General features: G+C 47.1%; 1 protein-coding gene across 2 annotated transcripts in view; it reads right to left on the bottom strand.

Annotated features, from left to right (window-relative positions):
* LOC137335032 (sodium-dependent neutral amino acid transporter B(0)AT3-like) overlaps positions 1 to 15,082 on the bottom strand; it is a 71,426-nt gene that overhangs the window by 21,094 nt on the left and 35,250 nt on the right. For both annotated transcript variants that reach the window (XM_068000120.1, XM_068000121.1), the window contains 2 exons: positions 6,082 to 6,194; positions 4,326 to 4,454 (listed from right to left, as the gene is read on the bottom strand). In XM_068000120.1, the coding sequence (XP_067856221.1) occupies positions 4,326 to 4,454; positions 6,082 to 6,194 (242 nt within the window). The remainder of the gene's footprint in view (positions 1 to 4,325; positions 4,455 to 6,081; positions 6,195 to 15,082) is intronic.

The following is a 15,082-nucleotide window of genomic DNA, read 5'->3' as shown; positions in this document are numbered from 1 at the left end:
ATCACGTGGAGTGAATCGAATTGGCCGAAGACTGGCTTCCGTGATGGTGGGGATATCGGGAGGAGGCTGAGATGGATTATCCACTCGGCACTTCTGGCTGAAGATGGTTGCAAACGCTTCAGCCTTGTCTTTTGCACTCACGTGCTGGACTCCGCCATCATTGAGAATGGGGATGTTTGCAGAGCCTCCTCCTCCCGTTAGTTGTTTAATTGTCCACCACCATTCACGACTGGATGTGGCAGGACTGCAGAGCTTTGATCTGATCCGTTGGTTGTGGAATCGCTTAGCTCTGTCTATAGCATGTTGCTTCCGCTGTTTAGCATGCATGTAGTCCTGAGTTGTAGCTTCACCAGGTTGGCACCTCATTTTTAGGTACGCCTGGTGCTGCTCCTGGCATGCTCTTCTACACTCCTCATTGAACCAGGGTTGATCCCCTGGCTTGTTGGTAATGGTAGAGTGAGGAATATGCCGGGCCATGAGGTTACAGATTGTGGTGGAATACAATTCTGCTGCTGCTGATGGCCCACAGCGCCTCATGGATGCCCAGTTTTGAGCTGCTAGATCTGTTCTGAATCTATCCCTTTTAGCACGGTGGTAGTGCCACACAACACGTTGGATGGTGTCCTCAGTGCGAAGACGGGATTTCATCTCCACGAGGACTGTGCGGTGGTCACTCCTACCAATACTGTCATGGACAGATGCATTTGCGACAGGTAGATTGGTGAGGACGAGGTCAAGTAAGTTTTTCCCTCGTGTTGGTTCGCTCACCACCTGCCGCAGGCCCAGTCTAGCAGCTATGTCCTTCAGGCCTCGGCCAGCTCGGTCAGTAGTGGTGCTACCGAGCCACTCTTGGTGATGGACATTGAAGTCCCCCACCCAGAGTACATTTGCTACCCTTGCTACCCTCAGTGCTTCCTCCAAGTGGTGTTCAACATGGAGGAGGACTGATTCATCAGCTGAGGGAGGACGATAGGTGGTAATCAGCAGGAGGTTTCCTTGCCCATGTTTGACCTGATGCCATGAGATTTCATGGGGTCCAGAGTTAATGTTGAGGACTCCCAGGGCCACTCCCTCCTGACTGTATATCACTGTACCGCCACCTCTGGTGGGTCTGTCCTGCCGGTGGGACAGGACATACCCAGGGATGGTGATGGAAGAGTCTGGGACGTTGGCTGAAAGATATGATTCTGTGAGTATGGCTATGTCAGGCTGTTGCTTGACTAGTCTGTGGGACAGCTCTCCCAATTTTGGCACAAGTCCCCAGATGTTAGTAAGGAGGACCTTGCAGGGTCGACTGGGTTTGGTGTTTTGCGTTGTCGTGTCCGGTGCCTAGTGGTCCGATGCCGGGTGGTCCGTCCGGTTTTATTCTTATTATGACTTTTCGTAGCGAGATTTTACAACTGAGTGGCTTGCTAGGCCATTTCAGAGGGCGATTAAGAATCAACCACATTGCTGTGGGTCTGGAGTGTGAAATATTGGATGGGATAAGCATAGTGAGAGAGGAAGTATTAAGGGGTTTCGCATCTTTGAAAGTAGATAAATCGCCAGGCAGGAATGAAATGTATCCAAGGCTGTCAAAAGAAGCTATGGAGGAAATAACGGAGACTCTGACCATCATTTTCCAATCCTCCCTTGCTACAAGCGTGGTGCTGGAGGATTGGAGGATTGCTAATATTGTACCATTGTTTAAAAAGGGAGAAAAGGATAGATCTAATAATTACAGGCCGGTCAGTCTGACCTCGGTGGTGAGCAAATTATTGGAATCAATTCTGAGGAACAGTATAAATCGTCATTTAGAAAGGCATGGGTTAATCAAGGATAGTCAATATGGATTTGTTAAGGGAAGGTTGTGTCTGACTAACTTGATTGAATTTTTTGAGCAGGCAACAAGGAGGGTCGATGAGGGTAATGCGTTTGATGTAGTCTAGATGGATTTTAGCAAGGCTTTTGACAAGGTCCCACATGGCAGACTGGTCAAAAAAGTAAAAGCCCATGGGATCCGAGGGAAAGTGGCAAACTGGATCCAAAATTGGCTCAGTGGCAGGAAGCAAAGGGTAATGGTTGACGGGTGTTTTTGTGACTGGAAGGATGTTTCCAGCGGGGTACTGCAAGGCTCGGTACTAGGTCCCTTGCTTTTTGTGGTATATATTAATGATTTAGACTCAAATGTAGGGGGCATGATTAAGAAGTTTGCAGATGATACAAAAATTGGCCGTGTGGTTAATAGTGAGGAGGAAAGCTGTAGACTGCAGGAAGATATCAATGGACTGGTCAGGTGGGCAGAAAAGTGGCAAATGGAGTTCAATCCGGAGAAGTTTGAGGTAATGGATTTGGGGAGGGCAAACAAGGCAAGGGAATACACAATAAATGGGAGGATACTGAGAGCTGTAGAGGAAGAGAGGGACCTTGGAGTACATGTCCACAGATCCCTGAAGTTAGCAGGACAGGTAGATAAGGTGGTTAAGAAGGCATACGGGATACTTTCCTTTATTAGTTGAGGCATAGAATATAAGAGCAGGGAGGTTATACTCGAACTGTATAAAACACTAGTTAGGCCACAGCTTGAGTACTGCGTGCAGTTCTGGTCACCACATTACAGGAAAGATGTGATTGCACTAGACAGGGTGCTGAGGAGATTTACGAGGATGTTGCCAGGACTGGAGAATTTTAGCTATGAGGAAAGATTGGATAAGCTGGGGTTGTTTTCATTGGAGCAAAGGAGGCTGAGGAATGATTTAATTGAGGTGTATAAAATTATGAGGGGCCTAGATAGAGTGGATAGGGAGGACCTATTTCCCTTAGCAGAGGGGTCAGTGACCAGGGGGCATAGATTTAAAGTAATTGGTAGAAGGATTAGAGGGGAGTTGAGGAAAAAAAAATTCACCCAGAGGTTGGTGGGGGTCTGGAACTTACTGCCTGAAAGGGTGGTAGAGGCAGAAATCCTCAACTCATTTAAAAAGTACTTGGATATGCCCTTGAACTGCCGTGACCTACAGGGCTACGGACCAAGTGCTGGAAAATGGGATTAGGCTGGGTAGCTCTTTTTCGGCCGGCACAGACACGATGGGCCGAATGGCCTCCTTCTGTGCCGTAAACTTTTCTATGTTTCTATTACTGCATTTCCCTGGGGCCTATCGCCATCTTCCCCGTGGTGGCTCTGGAAAGTGGCAGTAACTGGGGCTGACAGGAGAGAAATACACCAGGAACCGGGGCCCTTGTCTGCCTATTTGCAGGTGGTGGGTGAGGAAGGAGCAGCCAGCAGCGGGGCTGGCTGTGGGTGGGATTTTGGAGAAAAATCCTTGTCCAAGAGTCATTTCAGAGATTGTGTCCATCCACTCGGCTGTCCAGCTTCCTCTTTGTTTCCCAGCCTGCGTGCTCCTCAGCCCTCTCCGCTCCCTTGCCTCCACACCATGTAATCCCGCAGCATCTCCACCATCCATCCCCAGGCCCTCCCAAGCTCCTTTCCTCCATGGGTCCCACCTCCTCGACTCTTGATCCCTTCCTGTCTCCCCTTCTCATCACACAACAATTGCTACTCAGCCCAATGATCTTTGACATTATCAATAGCTGCCTCTGTTCAGACACTGTCCTGCCGCCTTCCAAGACTGCTGTCATTACCCTTCTCCTCAAAAACCCTCCCTTAACCCCCCCCCCCGTCTTCTCCAACCTCTCCTGCATTTCTAAAATCCTTCAGCGTGTTGTTGTCACCCAGTTCGATACGCACCCATCTTTGAAACCTCTCAGTTTGGATTCCGGCTTGCCCACAGCACTGAGGCCACCCTCATCAGCTGCCAGTGATATTCTCTGTGACTTGATCCCAAAGCCATATCCCTTTCCACCCTCCTTGACCTCTGTGGCATTTGACACAGTTGACCATTCCACCATCTCTCCTCTGTGGTGTACCTCCACTCCTTCCTTCATTTCCTGGAACGGTCAGCACTTCTCCTGTAATGGCTCATTGTCCTGCTCCATTACCCTTGTATCATCTGTGTTCCAAAACTCCCATCCTTGACCCCTTCTTTTCCTTGGATCGTCCGCCCAATATATGGCTGGCAATCGGGAAAACCCCCGCAGAAATTCAAGCCTCCAGGGTTTGAGGACCCAGTAGGTCATTAAGTAAGTTAGATTTTGGAGGCTGAACTCCTGGGGACATTGAAAGTGTTGGGCCTGGAAATCCAGGTGTTCCTCAGGGCTAAGTGCACAGCAAAAATTAACAGGCAATAAAATGTTTTCAGAGTAAATGTGCAAGGTTCTGAAGTAATTGATTAAATTGGTAGAGATAATAATTAGTGCAAGTGCACAGCATGTTGTGGAATTCTACTTACTTGTCCAAACAATCCAAGTAAGCTGTATTTGCCTTAAACCCAAGAACGGAGAAGATGGGGATAGAAGCAAAGATCGAGGTAATGCTGTTTACAACAGCTACTGTCACAGCATCTACCTCACAGTCATTCCTGAAAAGCAGAAGAGGTTTTTTTTGTTGAGATTACATCTTGTTTTTGTAACCCATTTTCTCTCCTCTTCTACCTTGTTTATGCGCTGACCCAGAACCTTGTGCTGACAGCTCGCCAAGTCCATTTAAATTAATTCCGACCATGAAATTGGAGCAGGTCCCATGCTGACTCCTTCGGGCAGGCAGGTGCAGTACAAGCACCTCACTCCAAAAATCACCCACTCCGTCTCTAGCATCAAGTCTATATTCACAGCTCAGTGCTGTCAGGCCAGGGATCATCTTTGTTGCCCTTCTCTGGACCTTCTCCAGAATTCCCTGAAGTGGAGAGGGGAACCAAAACTGATCACAATACTCCAAATGAGGCTTTACCAAAGCCCTATTATTGTGGTCCTTGACCTGTAATGAATGGTCTGGATAATTTGTCTTGGCTGAAACCTCCTGATATTGAATTGAAACTTTGACTTTTCTCCTTTCTATTATGTTTAGCTGATTTTATATTCCATGTCCTTACTAAGTGCCCGCAAGTGCATAAATGAACACTTGTCTGTATTGAAGGCCGTTTTCTAATTTTGGGTCCACTTCCCCAATCTAAGGTGTCAGTCTTGGCTCAATGGTGGAACTCTCACCTCTGAGCCAGAAGATCGTGGGTTCAAGTCCCACTCCAGAGATTTGAGCACCTAACCTAGGTTGGCACTTCAGTGCAGAACTGAGGGAATCTTTCAAATGAGATGTTAAACCTCGCTACCATCTTCCCTCTCAGGTGGACATAAAAAAATCCCGTGGCACAATTCGAAGAAGAGCAGGGGAGTTTTCCTAGTTTCCTGGCCAATATTTATCCTTCAATCAACGTCATTAAAACAGATTATCTCATCGTTTTACTCATTTCTGTTTGTGGGAACTTGCTGTGTGGAAATTGGTTCATGCATTTCCGTACATTATAACAGTGACTGTACTTCAGATGTACTTAATTGACAATGAAGTGCTTTGGGACTTCTTGAGGTTTTGAAAGGAGTACAAAAATGCAAGTTCTTTCTACTTATCTAAACCCATTTGCAATTTACTGCCATCTTCTAAGGTTCAGACAATTTGGTATTATCTGTAAGTTTAGTTATTGCAATGCCTAGTTTCTCCTCCAGATGAATATTATGGATGAAAGGGGAACTAGCATCGAACCCTGGGGCACCCCGTTTGTGACTGCACCCCACTGGGAAACTACTTCATTTAAAACCACCATTTCTTCATGGTCACTCAGCCATTTTCTCTTCTACACCGTAATATTAATTTTCACGCACAATACCTCATAAGGCACTTTATTGAAAGATTTTTGGAAATTGTACATTGTGAGATATCAACGTATGGATGCTTAACACATTTGTTTGAAATTACTTTGCCCGCTATTTTATTGGATGCCGTTTTGACAGATGGGTTAATGGTTCTGTTAAAGTAGCAGAAAAGGTAATGTCATATTAACACGGGAAGCTAATGTCACACAGTGTGATCTCCAAGTTAATATCATTAACTCTGAGAAATACATTCCTATTACAACATTCCCCCTTTCCCTCTGGTCTGTAAGTTTCTTCACTTGCGAAGGCTTTTACAGAAAGTAACATTCTTACATTAATGCTTACTTTGGTGAATTATAGCTGGAGAATGCAATAAGTCCTCCAAAACCCAAAGACAATGAGAAAAAGATCTGGGTCGCTGCATCTAACCACACTCTTGGTTGTTTCAAAACAGTCAACTGAAATGAAATGGAATGAAATGAAATGAAAGAACAAATGCAAATGCACTTACTAAAAATAATCACCAGTTATTATTAGCTTTAGCTCATCTCATGTTTTTTTTTGTTGTCAGCCAGGTGTAGGACATGTGGAAACTCAACACTTATGTATAAAAGTCTCCAAATCAAGGTACTGAGAAATAGACACAGTTTGTCTGATATGGAGTGCACAGTCTCTCCCCGTAGAAACACACCCCACTTGCCCAAGTCTGGAGAGCTTAGTCACAGGTTGGCAGAGCCAAGGTTTAGTGTGTGCAGGGTACTACTGGAGTTTCAACAGCTAAAATCATGCAGCTTACCAGTACAGAGCAATGGGTGTATGAGCACATGTTCTCATACCTGGCTACCAGGATTAATGCCTTCCTATCGCTGTCATCCCCAGTCTGAGTTTCCTTATGTGTATGTTGGACATTTGCACTCATTATAGTGGAAGGATCTACAAAGAGCAGTTTGAATTATGCCAGCCACCTTGATGTTTTAGGTTTACACAGGTTCACCACCCTCTGAGGCTTACTCATCGCCACTTACTTAGTCCAGATTCTCATGTGAAGGGTTTGGCCAAAGACTGTTACAAGGCTGACTCCCCCATCCCCCAGCGCACTCAGTGACATTTCAGTGTAGGTCAACATCTTAGCTTTCTCCTGGATCGCGCACATAGGTCAGAGATAGCCGAACTCTTTCCATGCCTAGGAGTTCTGAACCATAAAGGAGAACTATTTAGACACATGCCTTGTGTGCCACAAGCTTAACTTGCATTGACTTTGGTGTTATTGAAGAAAAGCAAGAAAGATCACAAAGCCTTTTGCCCCCTTCAGCACAATTCAAAAGAACTGCATACAGGTCTACCCCGAAAACCAGCAAAAGCAGACCAACTGCTCCAATGCTGACACTCTCTCTCCCCACTCCCTCAGTTAATGCTGGCACTCTCCCTCCCCACCCCCTCAGTTAATGCTGGCACTCTCCCTCCCCACTCCCTCAGTTAATGCTGGCACTCTCTCTCCCCACTCCCTCAGTTAATGCTGGCACTCTCCCTCCCCACTCCCTCAGTTAATGCTGACACTCTCTCTCCCCACTCCCTCAGTTAATGCTGGCACTCTCCCTCCCCACCCCCTCAGTTAATGCTGGCACTCTCCCTCCCCACTCCCTCTAGTTAAAAACATAGAAACATAGAAAATAGGAGCAGGAGTAGGCCATTCAGCCCTTCGAGCCTGCTCCGCCATTCAATATGAGCATAGCTGATCCTCTATCTCAATACCATATTGCCGCTCTCTCCCCATACCCCTTGATGCCTTTTGTGTCTAGAAATCTATTTATCTCCTTCTTAAATATATTCAGTGACTTGGCCTCCACAGCCTTCTGTGGTAGAGAATTCCACAGGTTCACCACCCTCTGAGTGAAGAAATTTCTCCTCATCTCCGTCCTCAATGTCCTACCCCGTATCCTGAGACTGTGACCCCTCGTTCTGAAACATCCTCCCTGTATCCAGTCTGTCGAGCTCTGTCAGAATTTTATTTGTTTCAATGAGATCCCCTCTCATTCTTCTAAACTCGAGTGAATACAGGCCGAGTCGACCCAATCTCTCCTCATGTGACAGTCCTGCCATCCCAGGAATCAGTCTGGTGAACCTTCGCTGCACTCCCTCTAAGGCAAGTATATCCTTTCTTAGGTAAGGAGACCAAAACTGCGCACAATACTCCAGGTGTGGTCTCACCAAGGCCCTGTATAACTGCAGTAAGACATCCTTGCTCCTTTACTCAAATCCTCTTGCAATGAAGGCCAACATACCATTTGCCTTCCTAACTGCTTGCTGCACCTGCCTGTTTGCTTTCAGTGACTGGTGTACAAGGACACCCAGGTCCCTTTGTACATCAACATTCCCCATTCTATCACCATTTAAATAATACTCTGCCTTTCTGTTTTTCCTTCTGAAGTGGATAACTTCACATTTATCCACATTATACTGCATCTGCCATGTATTTGCCCACTCACTCAACTTATCTAAATCATCTTGAAGCCTCTTTGCATCCTCCTCACAACTCACGATCCCACCTAGTTTTGTGTCGTCAGCAAACTTGGAAATATTACATTTGATTCCCTTATCCAAATCATTGATATATATTGTGAATAGCTGGGGCCCAAGCATTGATCCCTGTGGTACCCCACTAGTCACCGCCTGCCACCCCGAAAAAGACCCATTTATTCCTACTCTCTGTTTCCTGTCTGTTAACCAATTTTCAATCCACGCCAGTATATTACCACCAATCCCATGTGCTTAAATTTTGCACACTAACCTCATATGTAGGACTTTATCTGGCACTCTCCCTCCCCACTCCCTCAGTCAATGCTGGCACTCTCCCTCCCCACTCCCTCAGTTAATGCTGGCACTCTCCCTCCCCACTCCCTCAGTCAATGCTGGCACTCTCCCTCCCCACTCCCTCAGTCAATGCTGGCACTCTCCCTCCCCACTCCCTCAGTTAATGCTGGCACTCTCCCTCCCCACTCCCTCAGTTAATGCTGGCACTCTCCCTCCCCACTCCCTCAGTCAATGCTGGCACTCTCCCTCCCCACTGCCCCTCTGTCAATGCTGGCACTCTCCCTCCCCACTCCCTCAGTCAATGCTGGCAAGCTCTTTCCTCCCCTATTCCAAAGTGCTGCTCCCAGCCTTTCCCCTTCACTGCCATCTAATTCCCCCTTCTCTGTTGTGATATATTTGCCTCACCTTTCTTTTTCGTCCCGTCCCCCTGTTCATTGGCGTCCACTTCCCCATTCCCTAATTTCCACTCTGTTCCCTCGATCACTATTATCCACTCTGTTCCCTCGATCACTATTATCCACTCTGTTCCCTCGATCACTATTATCCACCCGGTTCCCTTGATCACTATTATCCACTCTGTTCCCTCGATCACCATTATCCACTCTGTTCCCTCGATCACCATTATCCACTCTGTTCCCTCGATCACCATTATCCACTCTGTTCCCTCGATCACCATTATCCACCCTGTTCCCTCGATCACCATTATCCACCCTGTTCCCTCGATCACCATTATCCACCCTGTTCCCTCGATCACCATTAGCCTCCCTGTTCCCTCGATCACCATTATCCACCCTGTTCCCTCGATCACCATTATCCACCCTGTTCCCTCGATCACCATTAGCCTCCCTGTTCCCTCGATCACCATTATCCACCCTGTTCCCTCGATCACTCTTATCCACTCTGTTCCCTCGATCACCATTATCCACTCTGTTCCCTCGATCACCATTATCCACTCTGTTCCCTCGATCACTCTTATCCACTCTGTTCCCTCGATCACCATTATCCACTCTGTTCCCTCGATCACCATTATCCACTCTGTTCCCTCGATCACCATTATCCTCCCTGTTCCCTCGATCACCATTATCCACCCTGTTCCCTCGATCACCATTATCCACTCTGTTCCCTCGATCACTATTATCCACCCTGTTCCCTCGATCACCATTATCCACCCTGTTCCCTCGATCACCATTATCCACTCTGTTCCCTCGATCACCATTATCCACCCTGTTCCCTCGATCACCATTATCCACTCTGTTCCCTCGATCACCATTATCCTCCCTGTTCCCTCGATCACTATTATCCACCCTGTTCCCTCGATCACCATTAGCCACCCTGTTCCCTCGATCACTATTATCCACTCTGTTCCCTCGATCACTATTATCCACTCTGTTCCCTCGATCACCATTAGCCACCCTGTTCCCTCGATCACTATTATCCACTCTGTTCCCTCGATCACTGTTACCCACCCTGTTCCCTCGATCACCATTAGCCACCCTGTTCCCTCGATCACTATTATCCACTCTGTTCCCTCGATCACTGTTACCCACCCTGTTCCCTCGATCACCATTATCCACCCTGTTCCCTCGATCACCATTAGCCACCCTGTTCCCTCGATCACTATTATCCACTCTGTTCCCTCGATCACTGTTACCCACCCTGTTCCCTCGATCACCATTATCCACTCTGTTCCCTCGATCACTATTATCCACCCTGTTCCCTCGATCACCATTATCCACCCTGTTCCCTCGATCACCATTATCCTCCCTGTTCCCTCGATCACTATTATCCTCCCTGTTCCCTCGATCACCATTATCCTCCCTGTTCCCTCGATCACCATTATCCACCCTGTTCCCTCGATCACCATTATCCACCCTGTTCCCTCGATCACTATTATCCACCCTGTTCCCTCGATCACTATTATCCACTCTGTTCCCTCGATCACTGTTACCCACCCTCCCCTCCCACCACTGTCCACTCTCTCTCCTACCCATTGCCATCCATTTTCCCCCTCCCCTACCTATTGTCATTCCTTCATTCCTCCCTCATACCATCCATCTCCCCCTTCCCCTCCCATCCCGCTCCTTCCTGAGTTCAGTGGCTAAATGCATCAGACAGACTCTGCTCTCCTCTCAGCACACGTTCAGTTATAATGGCCAGGATTGCGTGTTAACTGGGTACCCAGAATGCTGACTGCTGGCATGAAACCCTGAAAATATGAGACAATGGGGGTGATTTTAACCCTGAAGACCGGGTGGGTTGGGGGTGGGTGAGAGTCGAAAATAATTGTTTTTTGGGTCGCAACTGCAACCTGGCTTTACTTCTGGGTTTAACGTGGGTGGTAGAAGTACAGGCTTCCCACTGGGAATGCAAAGTCCGAAAATTTTGCCGTCGCCACCCAAAAAAACCAACTATTTTCATCTTCCACCCTCTCCCTACCCACCCGTTCTTGGGGGTTAAAATTAACCCCTATATGTCCCACCTGAAATTGGCATTCACCAGGACCCCAGGTCCAGAATAAATCAAGAATTAGAGAAGATGTCCACTGCGTCTCTCATTCAATACATTCAAGACCCCTTCTTGTAAAGCCATAACATTGCATTTGGAGACACTCACCATCAAATCCCACTGGTCTGCCTGCTGTTCAAGATGGTGAGTAGAGTTCACTGGAGGAGTAATTCCCTAATCCTGCACTCCATGCTGGCAGAGGGAACATGGGTCAGAGGTAGGGCTACAGCAGTGTAATTTGATTCTCAGACCGAGCTCCCTGCTCACTTGGCTCTCCGTTGGAAGTACCCCCATTGTCAGTCCGCCAACAATAAAATGTGATCTGCTTCTGTAGTGGCAGAGCAGGACTCAACAGAACTCTTTCAGAAATGTCTGGAACAAGTCAATCTCTTACTACGCCATCTAACACATAATTGATGAGTACATCGAATAGGATAGGTGGCCATGAATAGCCTTGCTCCACTCCTCTTTCAAGAGAGGTGGAACCAGTGAGTCTCTCATTTACCCTGACACAGATTTGGAGCTGGAGTACATCTCCCAGGTAAAATCCAAGATTTGACAAGGTATTCCCGTAGCTTCCCAGCTTCTTCAGAGGGTCACAAGAGGTTGAAAGTCCTACAGAATTTTATGACAGCAATGTAAGTGGGTTTTTCCTGAGTCTTACAATGCTCTATGATTGCCAATAATACCACAACCTCTCCTACATATTCCTACAAGAGCAGAATCCAGCCTATTGCTTTCTGACTCCTCCGCAGTCTACAGCACCTGATATATAGGCTGCAACAACCCAAAGAACCATCTGAAGAGCCACTCATCAATCTTGAGATTTCTCTGTAGTCTTTGGGCTCACTGGGATCTCTCTTCTTGTGGATGGAAACCAGAGCTGCACTCTGGAATATCAAGGGTATATGTGCCTCAAACAGAATCCTCTTCACCAGCCTCAGCAGGGCAGCTGACTCTATGCTTTCTGGCATTGTTCATCTAGACCATTGCTCATCTAGACCATTGCTCATCTAGACCATTGTTCATCTAAACCATTGTTCATCAAGACCACTGTTCATCAAGACCACTGTTCATCAAGACCGTTGTTCATCTAGACCATTGCTCATCTAGACCATTGTTCATCAAGACCATTGTTCATCTAAACCATTGTTCATTAAGACCACTGTTCATCAAGACCGTTGTTCATCGAGACCGTTGTTTATCAAGACCACTGTTCATCTAAACCATTGTTCATCAAGACCACTGTTCATCAAGACCGTTGTTCATCTAGACCATTGCTCATCTAGACCATTGTTCATCAAGACCATTGTTCATCTAAACCATTGTTCATCTAGACCATTGTTCATCTAGACCATTGCTCATCTAGACCATTGTTCATCAAGACCACTGTTCATCAAGACCATTGTTCATTAAGACCATTGTTCATTAAGACCACTGTTCATCTAGACCATTGCTCATCTAGACCATTGTTCATCAAGACCACTGTTCATCTAAACCATTGTTCATCAAGACCACTGTTCATCAAGACCATTGTTCATTAAGACCATTGTTCATTAAGACCACTGTTCATCAAGACCGTTGTTCATCGAGTCCGTTGTTTATCGAGACCGTTGTTCATCTAGACGGTTGTTCATCAAGACGGTTGTTTATCGAGACCGTAGTTCATTGAGACCGTTGTTCATCGAGACCGTTGTTCATCTAGACCGTTGTTCATCGAGACCGTTGTTCATCGAGACCGTTGTTTATCGAGACCGTTGTTCATCTAGACCGTTGTTCATCAAGACGGTTGTTTATCGAGACCGTTGTTCATCAAGACCGTTGTTCATCAAAACCGTTGTTCATCAAGACCACTGTTCATCTAGACCACTGTTCATCTAGACCACTGTTCATCTCGACCATTGTTCATCGAGACCATTGTTCATCTAGACCGTTGTTCATCCAGACCGTTGTTCATCGAGACCGTTGTTCATCCAGACCGTTGTTCATCGAGACCGTTGTTCATCGAGACCGTTGTTCATCGAGGCCACTGTTCATCAAGACCATTGTTCATCGAGACCATTGTTCATCGAGACCGTTGTTCATCGAGACCATTGTTCATCTGGACCGTTGTTCATCAAGACCATTGTTCCTCAAGACCGTTTTTCATCTGGACCATTGTTCGTCGAGACCATTGCCTCCCCCTCCCTCCCCTCACATCACCTTTCAGAATTCAACTGCCTATCCTTGCTGCCCTACCATTGGCTTACATCAAGTTAGTATCTCCTTTTAAATGAAGTCTCACTAATAATATTGCATTGAGTTAAATTAATTTTAATGCATTGTTTCATGTTAGTAGTTGTAAATGTTATATTGCATATGGCTGAATGATCTTGATTTGTCATTGTATAGAATCTACAGCACAGAAACAGGCCATTTCGCCAAGCTGATCCATGCCGGCATCTTTCCTCCACACGAGCCTCCTCCCACTCGAATCACCTCTTCCCACCCTATCCCCAATATCCCTCTATTCCCTTCTCCCTCAAGTATGCATCAAGCCTCCTCTTAAATAGGGTACGGTAGCAAAGTGGTTATGTTACTGGGCTAGTAATCCAGAGGCCTGGACTAAAATCCAGAGTCATGAGTTCAAATCCCGCCACGGCAGCTGGCGAATTTAAATTCAATTAATTAAATAAAAATCTGGAATTAAAATACTAGTATCAGTAATGATGGCCATGAAACCACCGAATTGTTGTAAAAACCCATCTGGTTCACTAATGTCCTTTAGGGAAGGAAGCCTGCCGCCCTTACCCGGTCTGGCCCATATGTGACTCCAGACCCACAGCAATGTGGTTGATTCTTAATTGCCCTCTGAAATGGCCGAGCAAGCCACTCAGTTGTAAAATCTTGCTACGAAAAGTCATAATAAGAATAAAACCGGTCGGACCACCCGGCATCGGACCACTAGGCACCGGACACGACAACGGCAAAACACCAAGCCCAGTCGACCCTGCAAGGTCCTCCTTACTAACATCTGGGGACTTGTGCCAAAATTGGGAGAGCTGTCCCACAGACGAGTCAAGCAACAGCCTGACATGGCCATACTCACAGAATCTTCCATCACCATCCCTGGGTATGTCCTGTCCCACCGGCAGGACAGACCCACCAGAGGTGCCGGTACAGTGATATACAGTCAGGAGGGAGTGGCCCTGGGAGTCCTCAACATTGACCCTGGACCCCATGAAATCTCATGGCATCAGGTCAAACATGGGCAAGGAAACCTCCTGCTGATTACCACCTACCGTCCTCCCTCAGCTGATGAATCAGTCCTCCTCCATGTTGAACACCATTTGGAGGAAGCACTGAGGGTAGCAAGGGCACAAAATGTACTCTGGGTGGGGGACTTCAATGTCCATCACCAAGGGTGGCTCGGTAGCACCACTACTGGCCGAGTCCTGAAGGACATAGCTGCTAGACTGGGCCTGCGGCAGGTGGTGAGCGAACCAACACGAGGGAAAAATTTACTTGACCTCGTCCTCACCAATCCACCTGTCGCAAATGCATCTGTCCATGACAGTATTGGTAGGAGTGACCACCGCACAGTCCTCGTGGAGATGAAATCCCGTCTTCGCACTGAGGACACCATCCAACGTGTTGTGTGGCACTACCACCGTGCTAAATGGGATAGATTCAGAACAGATCGAGCAGCTCAAAACTGGGCATCCACGAGGCGCTGTGGGCCATCAGCAGCAGCAGAATTGTATTCCACCACAATCTGTAACCTCATGGCCCGGCATATTCCTCACTCTACCATTACCAACAAGCCAGGGGATCAACCCTGGTTCAATGAGGAGTGTAGAAGAGCATGCCAGGAGCAGCACCAGGCGTACCTAAAAATGAGGTACCAACCTGGTGAAGCTACAACTCAGGACTACATCGCATGCTAAACAGCGGAAGCAACATGCTATGGACAGAGCTAAGCGATTCCACAACCAACGGATCAGATCAAAGCTCTGCAGTCCTGCCACATCCAGTCGTGAATGGTGGTGGA

The sequence above is a fragment of the Heptranchias perlo genome, chromosome 2 (genome assembly GCF_035084215.1).
Source record: "Heptranchias perlo isolate sHepPer1 chromosome 2, sHepPer1.hap1, whole genome shotgun sequence".
NCBI classification, from domain to species: domain Eukaryota; kingdom Metazoa; phylum Chordata; class Chondrichthyes; order Hexanchiformes; family Hexanchidae; genus Heptranchias; species Heptranchias perlo.
The sequence above is the reverse complement of the archived record's forward strand: the minus strand, read 5'-3'. Positions and strand labels throughout refer to the sequence as shown.